The 21,045-nt window shown below is 32.3% G+C and overlaps 2 protein-coding genes across 15 annotated transcripts in view; one reads left to right on the forward strand and one right to left on the reverse strand.

Moving 5' to 3' along the window:
- Positions 1-13,531: 13,531 nt before the first annotated feature.
- Positions 13,532-20,184, reverse strand: LOC134681812 (ubiquitin-like-conjugating enzyme ATG10). Its single transcript, XM_063541453.1, has 6 exons — positions 19,874-20,184; positions 18,140-18,208; positions 16,978-17,119; positions 16,618-16,715; positions 16,053-16,150; positions 13,532-14,914 (listed from the first exon to the last, which is right to left on the reverse strand). Exons 1-6 carry the CDS (start codon positions 19,976-19,978, stop codon positions 14,818-14,820), a joined length of 609 nt encoding a protein of 202 aa, XP_063397523.1. The 5' UTR covers positions 19,979-20,184; the 3' UTR covers positions 13,532-14,817.
- LOC134681724 (single-stranded DNA-binding protein 3-like) overlaps positions 19,760-21,045 on the forward strand; it is a 77,895-nt gene continuing 76,609 nt past the window's right edge. For 3 of the 14 annotated variants that reach the window (XM_063541428.1, XM_063541412.1, XM_063541434.1), the window contains exon 1: positions 20,035-20,130. The gene's annotated coding sequence lies outside the window, so the exon portion shown is untranslated. Of the gene's footprint in view, positions 19,876-20,030; positions 20,131-21,045 lie in introns of those variants that run through there. The other 11 variants (XM_063541444.1, XM_063541439.1, XM_063541421.1 and 8 more) reach the window with 7 other exon arrangements.

The following is a 21,045-nucleotide window of genomic DNA, read 5'->3' on the forward strand; positions in this document are numbered from 1 at the left end:
CACAATATTGTGAAATAGCAAATTTTTGTTTAATTAGAGTTATCTTTCTTTGTCCAGAATAGTAAGTAAGAAATATCTTATTGCAATAATTTTTTTAAATTGGAGTTATCTTTCTTTGTCCTGAATCAATTTAAATCTTTGTTATATACAATATACTATGTTTATTCACTTTTTACTACCAACTGATCAATTTGAATAATCTTTACCATTCAGTGATAACAAGCAGTTTTTTTACATCTTAATATTTTATGATGTATTTAAATGAGTAGTTATTGTTGCAAACTCCATTAGAATATTGGAATAAGGGAAAGGGGGATGTGATTTAAAAATTGGGTTCAATTTTTCTCATTTGAAATTTCATAAATAAAAAGAAAATTTCTTCAAACATTTTTTTGAGAGGATTAATATTCAACAGCATTGTGAATTGCTCTAAGAGAAAACAAAAATTTTAAGATCATTAGAACACATTCATTCTGTGTCAGAAACCTATGCTGTGTCAACCATTAAATCACAATCCAAATTTAGAGCTGAATCCAGCTTGAATGTTGTGTCCATACTTGCCCCAACCGTTCAGGGTTCAACCTCTGCGGTCGTATAAAGCTACGCCCTGCGGAGCATCTGGTTTATTTTTGCGATATTTTGAAAAATCCAGTTTAATTCATAAAATTTTCAAAATGCAAGTTTAAATTATTGCGATTATAACCCCCTCACATTTTTTTTGCAATAAGAAAAACATAACTGTAATTCCTGAATTTGCAGTATACTTATTTAATTAATGATATAAAATCTTTTTATCGGGTATATATTTTTGCAAATCCTGCTTATAGTGAAAAGCAACGGATGGATGGATATGCAAGACAAAAGTCCTTTTTTGTGTAATGAGCTCCTCTTACAGTTCTTAACCTTGATCCTTCAAACTTAAACATATACCTGCTTAGTTTTATAAACTCCCCCACACTTGTCTTTCCTGGACCTTAAATTTTTCAATGTCTATATCTCAATTGAAGCCTCCAGATTTTTTGCAGCTTTCCTGAAAGATTAAACTTAATCATTTCACCAGGATTTTTAATAGAGTGAATCCTATTAGGGATATTTTAGGTAATGCCTGAAGGGAGAATGTAATTTCCTTTGTTTCAAAAGAATATAAATCAGTAATTTTCATCTTTCCTGAGTAGCACTCAAAATGTTTGTTCCAATCAACATATCAAATAGTTATTACAGGTGGACAGACTCCTGGATACATGCTTGGCTTACCTCAAGTGTGTGAGGTATTGAGTTAATCGCTGGTCTGGTCAAACCAGAGATTTTAAAATAAGTATCGGTATATGTTGCTTTTCTGCTTAGCATGTAACTTTCAGGAGTAAAAGTGAATAATGGTCACTTTGAAAAATATGATGTATCTATCCCAGAAACCTATGATTCAGTGGTTGTTGTTTTTTGGGTAAACCATCTGTTTGTCTCATTTGAATGGTTTAACATTTATCACATCAAGTTCAGTAATAGCTAGCTATGTGATATGGGTTTTCCTCATTGTTGAAAGATGAGCATTGACTTCTAGTTGCTTACTTTTATGTCTTTTGGTCTTTGCTAAAAAAAAATTCTCATTGGCAATCAAACTACATTTCCTCTGAAACCAAGCAATTTTATAAAACTTTGAAGATGATAAGGATGTTCTATGTAGATGTGCATATCAACAGGAAATTATGATTCAATTTTTATTAGCTCACCTGGACCAAAGGGCCAAGTGAGCTTTTCTCATCACTTTGCATCAGTCGTTGTTGTCAACTTTTACAAAAAATCTTTTCCTCTGAAACTACTGGGCCAAATTAAACCAAACTTGGCCACAATCATCATTAGGGTATCTAGTTAAATGTGTCTGGTAACCCGGCCAACCAATCAATATGGCCATGGCTAAAAATAGAACATAGGGGTAAAATGTAGATTTTGGCTTATATCTCTGAAACCAAAGCATTTAGAGCAAATCTGTAATGGGGTAAAATTGTTCATCAGGTCAAATTATATCTGCCCTAAATTTTTTAGATGAATCAGAGAACCCGATGTTGGGTTGCTGCCCCTAAATTGGTAATTTTAAGGAAATTTTGCCAATTTTTGTTATTATCTTGAATATTATTATAGATAGAGATAAACTGAAAAGCAATAATGTTCTGCAAAGTAAGATCTACAAATAAGTCAACGACCAAAATGTTCAATTGACCCCTTTTAAAAGGAGTAATTCCCCTTTATAGTCAATTTTTTGTAAATTTTTGTAATTTTTTACAAAAACCCTTCTCTGAAGCTACAAAGACAAATTTAACAAAACTTTTCCACAATTATCATTAGGGTATCTAGTTTTAAAAAATGTGTGATGACCCTGCCCGTGAACCAAGATATGGCTAAAAATAGTACATCTAGAGTAAAATGAAGTTTTTGGCTCATATTTTCTGAAACCAAAGCGTTTAAAGAAAATCATAAGGTCAAGATCTATCTGGCCTGAAATTTTAACTTGTTGTTGGGCTGCTGCCCTTGAATTGGTAATTTTAAGAAAAAAATTACAGCTTATGGTTATTATCTTGAATATTATTATAGATAGAGATAAACTGTAAACAGCAATAATGTACAGCCAAGTAAGATCTACAAATAAGTCAACGTGTAAAAAGTGATCAATTGACCCCTTAAGGATTTATTGTCCTTTATAGTCAATTTTTAAAAAAAATCATAAATTTTGTAAAGGAGAAGGTCCAGTAAGACACCTTTTTGGCCCCAAATATAGAAGTTTTACAAAATTGTTAAATTGTAAACCTTAAGTTATTTATTGGACAGTAGAATGCTTCTGCTACATAAATATAGGCTGTTTTTGACAATACAATGCACATATATCGGGTATCAGCACCATAAAGTCATGCAAAATTACTGAAATTTCACAATTCTATCATTTTAGTTAAATTTTAGACGGTTTTCGTGTTCATCCTTAGTATTGAAATGTAAGTTGAATTTTATGACAATACATAACATATATAAAGGTTAAGGATGAACACGGATGCGGCCACATTCATTTTTGACAAAAAACATATGAAAAGTGACATTTTTCGGCATATTTGGTAGATTTTTCATATTTGAGCTTGAATCGGATCGTTTTTATTGACTAAATCAGTTAAAATCTTTCACAGAAACTACTAGATTCAAATGAAATAGACACTTAAGTGTTTAAAAAGTGGTCAAAATCTTTCGATAGATGAATCTGAAATTTGAGGCCGAAATAGCCTTACGGGACCTACTCCTTTTTGTAAATTTTTACAAATTTTTCACTGTCACTTATGGGCCAATTTCATTATAGATAGAGATAATTGTAAGAAGCAAGATTGTTCAATATAGTAAGGACTACAAACACATCACCTACACCAAAACACAATTTTGTCATGAATCCATCTGTGTCCTTTGTTAAATATGCATGTAGAGACCTAGGATAGCGACACAGGCTCTTTGTAGCCTCTAGTTCGAGGATTTTGCCCTTTGAGCTAAGAATTTTGGCCTAAATATACTATTGCGACAGTTTCTCATTGCAAATCCTCTGAACCCACACAACAGAACTCTATGAAACTTTGTAGAGAATAAGAATCTACTATTTAGATGTGCAAATCGACAGGAAATTATGCTTCATTTTTTTATTGGATTTGAGCTTCTTTGAACAGTTTGTCATTGCAGCTTTTCTGAAACTAAACTGGACTGTTACCTTTGTAAACTACAGGTTCAAAATCTGAATCGACATGTGGGTCTAGAACAAAGCAGGGTTCATGTAATTTAAAATACAACACCATAGATTATAACATGAAATGTTCATATAATTAAACCAAAAAATGAAAAAAAATGAGGGCCAAGCCATGGATCCGTCAATGGTAACATGTTTTTGTTCTGATATGCTTGTAAAGTATAATGTAATATTTGCCACTGGATGTTAAACAACAAATCATTCATCAATCATATGAGAATGTTGTGTTGAGAATGTTGTGTTCATGTATATGGTCTTTTCAAGTGACAGACTAAGCATTGAAACATTGCAAATAATGTTCTTTAGTCGATGTTATACACCTGCCATAGACGGATTGTATTGTGGTATACCATTGTTCCTCGTTCCACACATCCACATGCCATACACTAGTTGTAAGCTATAGAATGCTTTGATCAATTTCGTGAATTTTGTATGGAATATATGAATGGATGGAAGAAAGCTCCCTTTTGAATTGCCTTTCCAGAGTTATGAGACTATAGCTGTTTGGTTTAGTCAATTTTTCACATATAAATCCCGCTAACTCCGATCAGTGTTCTTCGAATCCTAAACAAATAAACAAATTCTTCTTTTAAATTCGTGTTGAAAGTTTTCTTCTGGGTGCTAGACAGTGTCTGTTGCTGTTCACCACGATGAAAGTCAGATTTTGAGCACTTTTTTGTACAAGGTGCAGGTAATAAACAAGTACAATCTTTAGATATAAATAAAGTACATGTACAATTATAGATCATTCTTAGCGGTTTAGTGTTGTCCTGAATTTAAATCTCTTAACAGCCCTTAAAAACTGACATTTCTTGTTACGGCATGTCTTTTCTACGTATTTCTATGAAGATTATGGTTTTTTTTTAAAGGTGCACCAGTTAACAATTTTGACCGATTTGACTCAAATTCTTATATTTGACCATTAGCATACTAAAACACATATTCAAATTGTAAAAAAAGGTTAAAAATAAAAATTACGATGCATGGACTTATTAATCATATAAGTGGCCTCCGAAGACTGCCAATGGTCATATAACCCGATATAAACATAGATATAAATAGATTGCAAACTCGTGCAATTAGATTTTTCTAGGTCTGTTTGATTTCACATTATAGGTTGAAAAAAATATGTTACAGCCGATTGCATTGAGTTTGTAGGCAAAGTTAATATCTTTAGTTAGCTTGCTTGATAGCTGAACCGTAAAGTCATTATTAGGTTCTAGGTAAACTACCCTCCTAAGCTAAGTTTTCATTTAGGTGGGACGAGTTGGCAGACAAGAACATTATATTTTCATCTAGATATTGCCGTTTTTCATTAAGTGTGTCGAGTTGGCAGGAGTAATATTATCGGGATTTAACCCTATTCACAAGTTGGCAGATTTTTTTAAAAAGTGGGACGAGTTGGTTTACCAGTTTGTTTGGTGTTTTTTTTAAAGTGGGCGAGTAAGTGAAAAGGTTTGGCGATTTGTCCTGCTTCCCCCTGAATATTCAACCATTTTTTTACCACAAAAGGATGCCCTCCTTAAATCCGCCTCTGACTTACCGAATAAGACATCATCACCGGGTTTTATATTATTTATATTATATATAAGCAACGTAGTTGGTGCTATACAAAAGACATGAGGAGAAAAATATGCTTACAATTTCAGAGCACCAGGTTTTTAGTGTGGTTTGTGTTGCTCACTTTTTAGTTTTCTACTTTTTTTTCTGTATTCTGTTGTTTGTCTTTTTGTCGTTTTTTACCATGGCATTATCATTTCATTTTCGACCTGTGTTTAAGTATCAGTTTGGTACCTTTCGCATGTCAGTTTTCAATGAGAAAATCTAAGACAAGTGTGAATTGCGAATAATTTATATACTTGAAAATTTCAATATTTTGTTTTTTCTGTATGCGTTCATAAGTTTATGACAAGACCTTCTTGTCTTCTTTCAAATTGCCACCTTTTATCTTGTTCATACTCAGTACCGTAAATTCTGATTTGTAAAGACTCACCTGGCTGATTTGTTGAAAACCGAAACAAAATTAGAAATATGATTTTTTTGGTCTTCTTTCGACGAACAATAAAAACAAACCTTGCCAAAGTGTGGCGGTCGTTTGATGTCGGGATTGTTGTAGGTGAGTAGTTACTACTATCACAAAGGTTCCTGGTTCGATTCCCGTTTGGGATGAAAATTTCAGGGACTGAATTTTTGGCTCTCCCTTGACACCATTTTCGAGTATGGTCTTAAGGAAACGATGATAGTCCGTCGGAAGGGGACGATAAATGGCTGACCCGTGTTAAGAGAGAGTCATATCTCTTGCACGTTAAAGACATCCTTGTAGATTTCGAAAAAGAGCAGGCTAAAGCCGCTACAAGGCAGCACTCGTCACGCAAAGTGGAAAGGGATTGATATAAGTTGCAAAACTTGTTTCCCAATCAACTATAAATAAATATGTTTAAACTAAGTAGCCACGTTTATTCTCGGGTACAGAAAGCGAGACATGCATGCTCTCTACATGTACAGAACCAGTGATACAAATGTGTGTTCGGTCCTTGTTGCAAGACTATATTTATGTCTCTACCCAATAAACCTTCATTTTCTCACCCTTCAGGCTTTCTAGTGACCATTTTTACAAACCTTATAATGCATTTATAAATACTGACATTAGCTTGTTATTGTCCTGAACATGCACGATATATTTGCCACTGGACATGAAGCAAACAACACTGATTAATCATTAGTAGAAACATACTATATCTATGCCATTTGGTCTCTGGTGTAGAGATGTCTCATTGGCAATCATACCATATCTTCTTTTTCTCTCTGTATCAATAATGTTACAAAATATTATGATGACGTGGTAAATTTTACCATAGATAATATCGATCCGCTCAAAGACAGGCAAATACATGTATCTCTCTGCCATAGGTACGATAAAACAATTCATACATGTATCGATTAGCTTTGAGATTTCATAACTGATTATAAAACGTGAAAACAGGTACCCGTCGCCAGTCTCGTGTAGGTGTTATGGTATATTAGGCTCGAATTTAATACCCTGGTTTATTTTGTTTATTTGGGTTATGGCCTATATAATTTGATATCCTAATTTGTTGACAAATTCTTGTGATCCTTGTGATCCAAATTGATTTCTGGCTGCAACATTCGTGATAATAAATGCCAATACTTTGTCAGCAGACTGACTCCCTTAGGAACAATATATATATACTACATTTAGATTCGAATGCATGTCGATTCGTAACCTGTTAGATTCATCTATTTCAAGTCCGATTTCTTTCGAACACATAAGTAAAACTCTGCATGAACACTGTATTTTCTATGGTGTAAAATATATGCAAATGACACGATCTTTTTTTTTTGTGGGAAGGAGGGGGGGGGGGGAATTTAAACAGGTACTACTTGCAGCTTGTCCCCATTTAAAGAATTAAAATAAGACTGAAAAGTATTTTTTTGTTCTTATTTGGGCGAAATCCTAACTTGTTCGTTTTAGTCTTTTAAATAACGTGGGGAGGAGTGAACAACCGATTGATAGTAGGAGGCAGTAATGACTGATATCAGTTTTATGTCAGTGTTCTCATAAAAAAAAACCAAGATACTTTGTTGTGAAAATTTTTCTTGTAATATATATGTCTCTGATTTTTCAAATAAATAATTTACCAATTAAACCGACATACCTGTATATTTTGGTATGTTATTAACATATACACAGGTGAAAGTCAGTCACGGCCCACATTCACCTGTGAATTTTGATGTAATATACCAAATCTCAAAGAATATGATTGTCGGAGTGTATAAGTATAACAACATATTTGTGTACTGACAGTTCGCAGTTCAATGACTATAGCTGACACACACGTACTATACTTAGGGTGTGTTTACAAACTTTAACAAAAAGTAGGATTACTATTTAAAAGGTTGACTTCTCACATGGCAGAAGTGCAACAATCAGAAAAGCCTGTCACCCCAGACAATCCGCCTTCCAAACCAGCAAGGATGAACTGGATAGAAATGATGAACTATTTCATTGGAAAGGGGAAAATTAAAAGGGCTGCAATCTTCGACTTAAAAGGGAAATGTTTGGCAAGTAGCGAAAAGGAAAGGAGCATCCCTGCCGACGAAGCTACAACTATTTTTAAATATTTAGGGACAGAATTCAAAGGACTAACACAGTCCCATTTCGGATTATTTTTTGGAGAAAATCGTTATATATGCTTTCGTGTCACAAAGAACACTATTGTTGGGTGGACAAAAACAGACTTTTTCGTCGGCCACATTTGCCAGGATGTTTTGATCATTGCATTTGCTTCTATCGAAGTTGAACCCAACTTTTCATGCATCGGAGAAGTGTGGACTTTTGCCAATGAACTAAGATCTAGAATGGAAATTTCTGCATTCATAGGGTAACCATACATTATGTGATGGAGGAAGAATCTATTACCATAGTAACTCATATTTTTATACGTGCAATATTCTGTAAAATATTTAATAATGTACATGTGCATAACAATGTGTAGGAAAACAATGCAATTATACATTGGAAAACTGAAAGTTTGTCGAAATCTGGAAATGGAAATCAGAGATACATGTAGTTCATTAAGGCATATAAAAAATATTTTATCAGAGACGTATATCGCTGATTTTATTTATATTTTATGTAGGTATACACGTAATACTTATACCATATTGCAATAGTTATAGCACAATTATAATTATTTTTTCAGTTTCTTATTTTATATATTTATAGTCTGCATAATTTCCTGTCACACAAAGTAGTTGAATAAATACACTTATTGTTCGTGGGTTTGACAATTGATGTTTGTGTATCTAACTTTAAAGAGATTTACCCTATGATGTTATAATCAGTTTATATGTATATGCTAATACCCCTCAAGCATTCAGTTGTCAGTCTGATTTTAAATTTAATTTCATATCAAATGATCAACGTCAGATTATTCTCAATCGATAACATTGAGTTTGAACCTCCGAGTAAAATTTCTGCCCCATTTTCACAAAAATAGACGGTTCTTTTATGAAAAAAACCCTGATGCTGATGAAACATAAAATGACGCAGACTGAAACTGTATGATGTTCCTGATGCAGAGCATTTTGTTAAAAATACGCATACAATCAGTATTGACATTGTAGACCCAGACCAGCCAAAACCAACAACGTAGACTTTCATGGAATCCAGTAAAACTGCAAGAATTTGAATGGTTTACACTAGTCATTTTGGGGCCATTGTCAATGATAGCTTGTTGTTCGGTATGAGCCAAGGGTCCGTGTTGAAGACCGTACTTATACCTATAATGGTTTACTTTTACAAATTGTGAGCTGGATTGACAGTTGTTACATTGGCACTTTAATATAGTAATATACCACATCTCCTTTTATCTAAAAACACTTGGTTGATAAAGAACTGCGGCATAAATTCTCTTTACCGTGACTTAAATCGAAGCCAGTGATATCCATGATGTATATGTCCACTGAACGGTTGAAAATCTCTGGATATAGACAAGATATACTGATGATTCTGTGAATATATGTTATGTGAAGGATTTATATATGATTCCTATACAAATCCTTCACTATATTCAGAATACTAGTATGCTAGGTTTGCTTCAAATTCACTAGAGCCATAATTTACAGACTATTTTTGCACTGAGTTAGAACAGTATCGAGTATTTAAGCATATTTGAAAAATTCATTTAGACGATAGATAAGAGACTCTGGTAAAAACAGTCAAGATACAAATTTTACTTAGCGGCTAGCCTGATGCAAATTTTACTTATAGAATGATGCAAATTTTGACTACAAAGATTGAACAGCTTATATATACGGAGCAAAGGAAACCAAACGATGACAGGGAATCAGACCTAAGCAATGCAATCCTGAACAAAATGTTTTTCAAAATATTGTAACAGATAATTTAAACAAAGCAACATTTGTATGATCATCATGCCAGAATTGACAAGTCATGTTTCCTTTGATGATTTTGAGCTGTAGCATGGAAAGACAATTTTAGGCCTCAAAATGCCATTGCACATAATTTTGAATTTCGCTGAAAAATGGATTAGGTTGAATCGAACAGACTCGCTATAACTTACGACTATAATACATGGAGTAAGTTTCACAAAAAAAAACGTACGACTAGGATTAACCATAAGTCAATTCAGTATACTTTATGTTCAATCTTAGTCGTAGGTTTTTTTTTTGTTAAACTTTCTCGTGAATCTATCTATTAGTCAAACGGCCTGTAACACTATATATAAAACAAGGTTGAAAAATTGCATGCTTCAAGTATTTTTATTTTTAGAACTTTTATGTTATTTAACATTTTGTTTGTAAAACTCGTTTCAAATCTAATGAATATCAAATAGGTCAGATGTTATCTTATAAAAAAATCATTTGTGGGACATCACTGGAAGCTGTTTCAGAAGACAGAGAGTAAAAGTTGTTTTTGCACTGTTAGATTCCTGTACAGTCAGGCGGCTGACCAGCATTTAAACCGATACCAAGACAACCCCAGCGTAAAAACTGAATGGTATCCTGATCACTAAATCCAGAGACATTATTATGTCCTAATATTAAAATGTCAACATAACATAATTGAGAATGTTTACATTTGTACGTTTTTGTTCCTAAAATAGAGGAATTCACAGTAATTGCAACTAAATATGACACAAAAAAACTACAATTGCAATAAAGATCATACAAATAAAATAAAAATCACAAAGACCAAGGACATATAACTAATCGATAAGTCCTTGCAAAGGCTATCACATAACAGAGACTATATGTCACTGCTTTTATAGTAATACCAAATTAACAATAAGTAAATACATTTCCATAGACATCTGCCGGTATAAAGGGGACCAAAATTCATCACACGAGCCTGCACTAGCTGTAAGTCAGTGTTGATGAATAACATATATACTATTTTGGAAGAATGATTAAATGTTGTTAAAATTTTAAACATTTTTTAGAATAACCTTTCTAATTAAAGTCTCTCACGTGTGAAATGTAGGTCACAATGACCAAAATATCAATGGTCTACGTTTGCCTTTTGATAAGAAATGGAAACAAGACAAGAGTTTAGCACAACATCCAATGTGTGATTATTTTGGGAAAATGTTTAAGTGATTGAACGTGTTCACATGTTAAACGTTTATGTGATAAACATAGCTGCATATTTAAAAGCAAACTCTCGTATGTGAAATTAAGGGTTACAATTACCCAAATATCACTGGTTTACATTGTTCTTATGATAGTGCTGCAGTGAAATATCACAGATAAGAAATGGAAATAAGACCAAAACATCCAAAGTGTGATTTAAGTCATAGTTACACAAATGACGTTGAGCATTGCTGAATGATAATGCAAGAAGACTCCAGACAGTTGTGAGTTGTAAATGCCATCGACAAAAATGCTGGATGTTTTTGGAAAATGACACACAACTTTTGTTTAATAGCACCAGAGACATATGTATATATGTCTCTGATAGCACAGGCACTTGTCTCAAATCCTTATATGGCATAATATTAATAGGAATTTTTGTTCTGAGACAAGTGCCTGTGTTTAATAGTCACTGCTTAAGTGTAATAAAAACAGTATGTTGTTGTGACCAAAGTACTTCAGAACATTGTTTTGTAGGCTATGGGTTTTCAAGGGCTAGAACTCAAATGTTCATAACTTGAAGATACACATATATCTGTCTCAGCCTCATTCATAACTATAGACAGAAAGTAAAACTGCTGGCCCTTTGGTGTCCATAAGCTTGGTAAATGTTAAAAATTATAGTTGTTTTGCTATGTTTTTATCTTAAGAAAACTTTCAATGAATGTATCTCATATTCTACTGCTTCATATCACTGCAATCATAATGGTTCATGACAGTTTAGCCTATGTTATCTTATATACTCTTTAAAATGACAAAGACAAATCATTTACTCTAACTATGAAAAGTCAACACATTAAAATGACAGACAAATCATTTACGCCAACTATGAGGAGTCACAAGGACATGAATTTTCTGTTGCCATCTAATACGAAATACCAGATCCAAGTCAGATACACTGAGTTTTTAAAGCAGTCTATTTAATTAGCAGATTTTTTTGTCATGTTGGGACAGTATATGGTGTGGCCACACTCTCGTTGTTGAAGGTCATATAGTGTCCTCTAGATATCAAATTATAACTATGGCAATGATTGTTGTTGGATTGCTGTATCAGGCAGTATCGTACATGGAAATCAAAATCACAAGTTACAATATCATTAGAAAGTAGTTGCTATTGGTGGCTCGTCTCCCATAATGTACCATATGCCCAGGAGCAAGTACTTGTAAACTGGCACAATTTAAATGGTCTCTGCTTGTTTAGAAATTTTCATTTCCCCTATTTGCAGTAATTTTGATGTTATGTTTTAAATACTAACACAGTTTGGTACCTTTTTGTCGAAAAAGTGAGACATAGCAATCCTACATTCCGTTGTCATTGGACAGAAGCTTGTTTATGATCATAAGATAGTATCCAGAAAGTTGTTTTTTTTAAATCCGGTTTGTCCATATTTGACTTATAAATGGATTTTTTTTCTTTCTGTTAACATTACATTCACTCTGAGTTTAAAGTTTTTATACTTTATAGCTAAAGCAAGGGTTGACTTGAATACTGTCATGACTGTCAAATCTTTTTTATCTGTATCCATCAGTGGACATACTTGAAACATGGAATAATCAATAAAATATTTATAAAAAATCAAATATCACCCTGAAAAGTTAAACCAAGAGGGACATCTTGCACAAAGATCTGAAAAAAGGGAAATAATTCAGTTTTACTTTTGTCATATTTGTAACTTTCTAGGATTGTCTCCCTTTAAAATTGTCAACTTCAAACATATAAACACGACACTAAATATTGACAACTGGCTAAATCTGTGTGTTCTTGAATGGGGAAAATATCCAGCTATATCTACTGAGTAGTGATGTTTGACTAGTTACATTGAAATCTAAGTTTTACTACTGGAACTTTTTTTTTTTAATACTGTCATCATCAATTTGTTTAAATGCCTTTGTTGAACTATGAACACAGATATGAAATGAAATATTGTTATTTCATAAATAGCTGCATGTGGAAATTATATTTTTTTCAATCAAAATGTGAGTTCAAATTAAAGCAACTTTTTGTCATCAAATTCTAAGTACATGGGTTTATTAGATTCAGCTGTTGTCTGCTCTTTGGTCAGGGTGTTGCTCTTTGACATTTTCATTCTCAATTTTATAGATTGACAAAGTATGTGTGCACTCAAGAAACAATTTTATGCTTGGCAAGATTATGTTAATAGATAACTTTGTTGTTCCTGGCTGCACACCATGTTTCCATGATGGAAAACTGTATACATTATGTGTTTTTCATTGAATAAAATGCAGTTACAACTTAATAACAGTGCCCAATGATAATATAAAGCCCCACTGATTTTGGTCCTTTGATGGACCTTCTTTCGAGTATAAATGGTTTCATTGGGTTTTTGGTCTACTTATATAGTGATTTGTCAATGGTTGACATGATCGAGGTTATTTCTTACCAAGAATATTCTGTGTGCTACCAGTAGATATAATTTGCAGTTGTGTTAACAAGTGGTTGGGTGAACCAGCAGATGATTTATTCGGCAGATAAGTTGTCCTGTGAAGAGTTTACCAGAAGGAAGTTTAATCTAATTAAATTAGAGTTACTAAAAGTGAGTGTGTATAAGTTACAACCAAAAACATAGATAAAAATAAATATTTATTAATATCAATAAGCAAAATAAACCAAAGTTTACAAGTACACAGGTGCGGAGCAATGTTGTTGCTTGCTTATTTATGTGCAAACCTAGATGGCTGCCTTCATGTGGCCCATGGTGTCTACCTTTCTATACTAATAAATGGTTTGCATGGTGGTAAAGGTGTATCGCTAAATAATTGCATTCCAGTTTATCTCCATGGGTGGGTCAGGTAACCCATCATTACCAAAGTTAATGAATATCACAATTGTTCCGATTAGATTCAATATTCTATTAGAATTTATCGATAAATTTTAAATCTCCCATGTCTGTGATTTTCACCGTGCTAGCCTTGAGTTAAACATCAAGTCCAATGTCGGGCAAGACTTGACACTGACTGGAGTATGATTGATTTCCAAAAGATTTTCATTGAGGCCAGAGCCAGATGCATTCCGTTATCTGTTCACAAGTATTGTTTTATTATTCAGCAGACTGTTTGTTTTGGTACTGCAGTATTGGAGAGGTTCTGTACATTTGTGTGTCTGTCTGTTGTGATTTAAAAGATTGTCAGATCTAGTGAATTTAAAACCACTTTTTACCATCAAAGGTTTGTTGGCTGTGCAAGTTTAAGTGTCGTTTTAGTCTGCTCTTGCTTTTTTAAATTGCCTGACAAATATCACAAAAAAGGAGCTTTCTGACATACTGGATGGTAAACAAAAATTGTAATGTAGTCAAGGACATTGTTGGGCAAGGATTGTACTGAAACTTAGAGGTCTTTAAACCATTTATACCGATGTGTTTCAGCTCTGAGTCATAGTCCCCAAAAATCCTCTCTTTTACTTTTAAGATTGTCTGACAAGAGGTCATTTTGATTGTTCCAGAGGACTTCAATGATTTCATACGACATATGATGAATTTCGTGTTCTGTCTGATTGAAATGTTTTAAAACCAGTTAGTTATGATATCTTGTTTTTCACATATCAGAGATATTCAACTAGTCAAGATTTAAATGGATGTTTGCTTTTTCCAACATGAAGTTGTTTACAGAATTTGTATGTAATCATTTAGATGATATTGGATGTGTACTCGTTACTAATAATATTTTTTTTTCTTTCGATATTTGCCTTCTGTGAATGTACTACAAAATGTATATGCTTTTATCTGGAACTGCAAACCATGTTGGAACTTTAGATTCTTGGAAACCTCAGGGTAATTTCTCTATGATGCGTTCACTTCTTATGTTTTGACACTGAATCACTGTAGAGTCTCATATCATATATCAACTGACTAAGGTTATTAATCTCCAGGTTTGACATGTCCATATCCATAGAGTGGGGATATCTTCAAGCCAACTACAGGACCTACTGCACACAACCAACTCAGCAGGTAGTTTCTGAAATAAACACATTTCAATGATATTTTTTTGTATGAATTTAGGATGAAAGAACATACATGTATAAGATGAATAAAACTAAAGCAATCAAACCATTTGGACATTTAAAATTTTCTAATGTATGTAGTTCAGATATTTTGCATTCTAATTATAAATTAAATAAACATTATTTATTATGTTTTGTTATTTGGTTTGTCTTTCATTTACTCTAAAACATCACTTACATTACTTGTTTAAGGTATTTACTACAAACCACTGTATTGAAGAATATAATCACAGCATACGTTTAATTCTTTATTTAATGAATGGCTATTATTTATTTTGATTTTATTGAAATCAAAATAAATTATTGCCATTCATTATAAATAAATTTCTATCAAAAATAAGGCTCAAAGAACTTTTTATATTATTTATATTAACAATAACAACCGTACACACAACGTCAGAGTGGGCGTGTCACCATCAAAATTGACAACATTGAAAATAAAACTAATAATTTTAGCCAATCAGAAGACAGTAAAAACACATAATTTATTTATAAGTCTGTGAAAATTGGATATCATAAATACTAATGTATACTGTATTACTTTAATTTTAGTTTCTTGTGTACAGTTTGGAAATTAGTATGGAGTTCATTATCACTGAACTAGTATATATTTGATTAGGGGCCAGTTAAAGGAGGACTCCCGGTGCGGGAATTTCTTGCTACATTGAAGACCTGTTGGTGACCTTCTGTTGTTGTTTTTGTCTATGGTCGGGTTGTTGTCTCTTTGACACATTCCCCATTTCCATTCTCAATTTTATTTTTTATGTTGATCAAAACATAATTATATAAAGTTTTCTCTCATACTTTTAAAATTGAAATGGAAAGAATCTACACAAGAAGGTTCACATAACTCCAAATAGAGGTAAAAACATATGCAACATACAAAATAAATCAGAATTGTAAGGATATAATTGTGAGAAAGATAAATCATTTTTCTTTCTTTTTTTCGAGAAGGTCTTGATTCAGAATTCAAAATCACAGATCATGTATATTTTTAAGAATTTATGACAACAAGAATTTTCTTGTAATAAATTTCTGGTCAATTTGATGTTGAGTATATACATGTATATTTACTTGTTAAGACTGACATACCTGTGACCATCATCGTGTATTGCTGTTACTTGTGCCATTAAATCTGTAGTGTGACATGGATGCAGCATGAAAAATGGACGACCAAGTAAAGGATGTTCCTGAAAAAATTTGAATTTAACATATTAATATATGCTAAATCTAATCCTGAAAGTTATATGTCACTATTTTTACATTTTGCATGAATAAAAGATGTTCCGTAATGACCTCAGTTTTTTTAATGTACATATAATATCGTAGACATTGCTTTTACAACAAAAACAAAACAATGCTGCTTTTGCATACAATTTTGTTTTTGTTTGTAATATTTGGTTGCTTCCTTATTTACATCACCTATTATACATATATAAAGAGTTATCACTTCTTGAAGTCTAGAAATTTATCAACACCCCTTATTTGAAGAGGACCAGTCATCGTTCTTTTTTTCTGTACAGAGGGGTAATGTTTAAAGTTTTGACTTTCTCTAAAGGTTTGGTTTCTACAACCATAAATGTAAATCAGTTATCACATTAGAGAATTCGTAAATATGCAAATCTGACATCTAAAAATTATCAACATGTATTATTACCTGTTGTGTTATAAAACTCCAGCGCTCTTCTAACAATCTGTCTCTGTAGCATTCTGGGATATCAGACCAAACTTCATCAAGACTTAATAATTTTCCATCTGCAAAACCAAAATTTATTTTAAAATATTTCAGTATAGCTTATGGCTAGTATATGTTGTAAAGGTGTCCTGCTCGTTATCAAAACATTTTCGTGTATTTCTCTGATGTCAGAAGTCTTGTTTTATATTTGTAATTAAAAGTTAAAATTGTAGAATAAATATGTAATTGCTAATTTTGAGTCATAACATGTACAACTGTCAAGGCTTAATCTTAACTAGAAAATGGAACAACAACAAAAATGATCACTGTTTTTAACCTTACTCTGGTGATACACATTAAAGTATAAAACAGGAACATTATAACTGTGGCTGTATACAACATGGTACTCGTACGTCACACATTCTGTAGAACTCAATTCTAGTTGACATCCATCTTCCTCATCTACTGAAGTCAAATCTTCAGTCTGTAAATAAGTAGATATAAATTTTTGGTGATACATTTTAATTTTATACAAAAAGTCCTTTATTTCAAGAAAATCTGTAAAAAGTTATATCATAGTAGACCTATATCGATTAAACACAGTTACAGTAAACTTATCAATAATAAGATATAAACTTTCCATGCTTTTCTAAATTTCAAAATACTAATGGGAGATAACTCTAGTTTGCAGCTGTGCAATTTATAAATCTACTTGCTTTGCCTTTAGTGTTATAAAACAAACACCACAAAAAGAAAAAAGTATTGCATTATTCTTTTTATTAAAATATTTCCTGAAGTTAGAATATCAAAGAATAAAGATATTTTCTGTTTCAGAAACTGCTCCACTCAAATTATTGTTTCCTTGTTTCTTAAAACCCAAGTTTAAAAGATTCTACTTTCATCTGATCTACTAGAACAGAACTTTGACATTCAAAATATCTGTAATATCAAAATCACATAAATCAATGCCAACAAAACCATAAAATATGATCTTTGGATCTTCTTACAAACTCCAAAGTTACATCAAACCACAAAATTATGTGGAAGTGTACAATCCCTGGATTGAAAATATAAGAAATCTCATAAAGATTAAAATTCTGCAGAGAAAGTATAAATCCAAAAAAGCAATCTTGAATTCTCATCAAAGAAAGATTTTCTTTTCTTTTTTAGAATTAATGTCCCATAACTCTGAATCAAAACAATGCAAAATCTAACAAATTGAAAAAGAGCTCCATTTCCACAATCCTAGTATTTCAAGTAAATTAAAATTCTTCAAAGCAAACTTGAGTAATTGTACAACACAGAGTCGTGATAGACGGATACACAGAGCTGATTATGTATAACCCAGTCGTGATAGACTGGTACAAATAGCTGATTTCTAACGAACAACCTATGAAATTTGGAGGACTCTAATAGCACTTGATACCTATTTCCACCTACACATGTACATTGCAGCCACACATATTTAATGGTTCTGTTTGATGGTTTGGATGGAATTAATAACCTGCTTTTCCTCAATGTGTTGTCTTGACACTTTTTTTACTTCTTTCTTGGACAGATAGTACTGTTCGTCCTGAAAAAAAGACACCAAATTATATACAATTTTATCATATTTGCAATCAAAACGTCATAAATCATGTACCTGGCCAAAAGAATTGGAATTAATCCAAAAAGGCACAATATTTTTATTAATCTACTAAAATGAAAATAAATAAAATAGATTTTTCTTTACACAGACTTGGCAAAGACAAAACATAGGAAAATAGAAAAAGCATTTATTTTGCTCTTCCTCATCTTGATAAACCAGGGAGACCTACAAAATTCATGATCACTCTACAACAAAGGTTCAAAATTATGAGCATCAGTCAACCAATATTGTTTATGTTGGGGACTTTGTTTTACTTATGACCCCTTTGAGTAGTGCAAAGAAAATCTGATCTTTGAGGCCAAGTTCGGATGGATATCTAGAGTAGATAGGATTGACATGGTCATATATAACACCTGTTATGATTGGATATAGCTTTCCCGCCATTAGAACTCAATGAGCCCTGGGTTGTGGCAGGGTTACTAGAGATCGACTCGATATCCCGGATGTTATGACGTCGACCCAATCAAATTTGAATTAAAACATATTCAGAGTAGGGGCCTTGTGTTTCCGGTAATCTAGAGTTCCTACTCTTCAAAATTATTTACCGTTCATATGGAACTAGAGTCAGTACTCGAGTTCCATCCGAACTTGGCCCATAATATTTGAGCATTATTTGATTTTATGAAATCAGGAGATGTGCATCAATGAGACAGCAAGCCAGAGACAAACACAAGAACAAAATGATATCTTGAGGTCAAGAAGTATGATAAGATCAAAACTAGAGGCTCCAAAGAAAACAACAGACAATGGACGCAAAGTGATGAGCTAATTTGGTCCCTGGATCTGCAACATGCACTTTAGATTGCTATAATTTGTGTTCCAAGGTGATTCAACAGGTCAGGTTGGAAATACAAATTTTAATTTTACAATATATTATTTCAAATTCTATGTTAACAAGGTTATAAAGCATAAAAAACTACATAAATAAGGCCGTTAGTTTTCTTGTTTGAAATGTTTTACATTGTCATTTCAGAGACTTTTAAAGCTGACTGTGCGGTATGGGCTTTGCCCAATGTCGAAGGCTGAACGGTGTCCTATACATTTGTAGTTGTTTATTTCTGTGTCATTTTGGTCTCTTGTGGAGAGTCGTCTCATTGGCAATCATATCTTCTTTTTATATGGAAAAAAATATCCATGGCCTAAAAACCATAAGTTGCTAGTTTGTAGTATTAATACTTTTTATTTGAGTATTATTTGAAAATTAAAGTCAATACAAGTTAAAAAAAAAAAAAATATCCCTTTTATTAAAAAAAATCTTCGTTTATCCCTCATATATGTATTTAGTAAATTATCAATTTGAAGGTCTGGTTACCAAATTAAAAGGCCTAATAAAAATCACTTTTATATATAAGAATCTGCTGAAAAGGTTCCATTTTAGGTTGTTATTACTTGATTTGTTTGCAATACCCTCTTTTAATTTTTCACTGAGGAACCCCTAAACAGAATAATTCATTTCTGAGAACACTCGTACGTTAAATGTAGAGTGTTACGAATATAACGGAAGTTTGGAGATAGACTTGGAGTTGCAGCCACCAAAAATAGGACAAAGAGTTTCCAGGTTTAGGTGTATTGACACTTTATTATTCTTACAGGTATTTCTTTCATTTTCCACGAATCCTTTGTCTTTTCAGCCAAAACAAGGAAATCATGTGCTAACTTAACAAATTCATCACCAGAGATTGAACCTGCCGCCATCACATAAATCTGGTCTTTTTACGTGGGAGTAAAATCCAAGCGTAGAACACAAAAAATACAGGTCGATCGATGTAGTGTGTGTGTATTTACCGAGAGGCCGAATGTGAATAACACGTTGATTTTATTGTTTGTTAATGTAGACTTTCATCTAGGTAACTTAATTGGATGATTCTTTACTGTTTTCAATACTGATAAATGTGCAATTGCTTTAAGACAGAAATACGTCTTGGTTATATATAAAATAATTTTAATCGTGCACCCCTAGGAAACCTCAGGACTTCTGTGGAGTTTCTAGATCCCCATATCTATTGAGTTAACTTGCTGCAAATAGGTCAACACTATATCACATTATTATTTAAAATTTTTGTATACATATTATTGACCACGTATATAACATTTTTTGTTTACTTTGGAAAAAAATAATAATTTAGGAAAAACTTTACTAATAAAAGGTTACTAGCGTTTAATGGAATTTTTCGAATTTGTATTTTGGGCAAAAATATAATACAAATTCAACAGGAATTAAATAATAAATTCATAAAGTTTTGGTCGATTTTTAATAGAGTTGAATGATTCTTATATTCGCTGAAGAAAAGTTTAATTTTATGTTTTAATTACCATCCTTGATAAGGTTTAAAAGATATTATTTAATAGAAACTTTTGGAGAAAATGCCAGGTTATAGAACTGCAACAGCCTGCTGTGGGACCTTTGTTGCATTTATGAGATGACCATTTCAAAATTTTGTTTAAAAAAAAAACGTTTTGTAGAAAATGATACAAAATTACCCGAAAGATCGTTTGAAGTCTTAAACTGCTATTGTATTAATTTACTTTCTATGTTTGTAAAAATTTTGAGGGGGGAAACTAAAAAAAAGCTAAAATAGTCATTATTTTGAAAATTAAATAAAATATTATACAATAAAGGAATTTTAACTAATGTGTATTTACACACAATGTTAGTTAATTTTAAGCGATGTCGATTAGATTAACAATACGTAAACATTCATTGACGCATTATTTTTTTCTCGCCGCTAACTTGTACAAAAATATACGTCTTTTGTATTTGG

The sequence above is a fragment of the Mytilus trossulus genome, chromosome 1 (assembly GCF_036588685.1).
Source record: "Mytilus trossulus isolate FHL-02 chromosome 1, PNRI_Mtr1.1.1.hap1, whole genome shotgun sequence".
Classification (NCBI taxonomy): Eukaryota; Metazoa; Mollusca; class Bivalvia; order Mytilida; family Mytilidae; genus Mytilus; species Mytilus trossulus.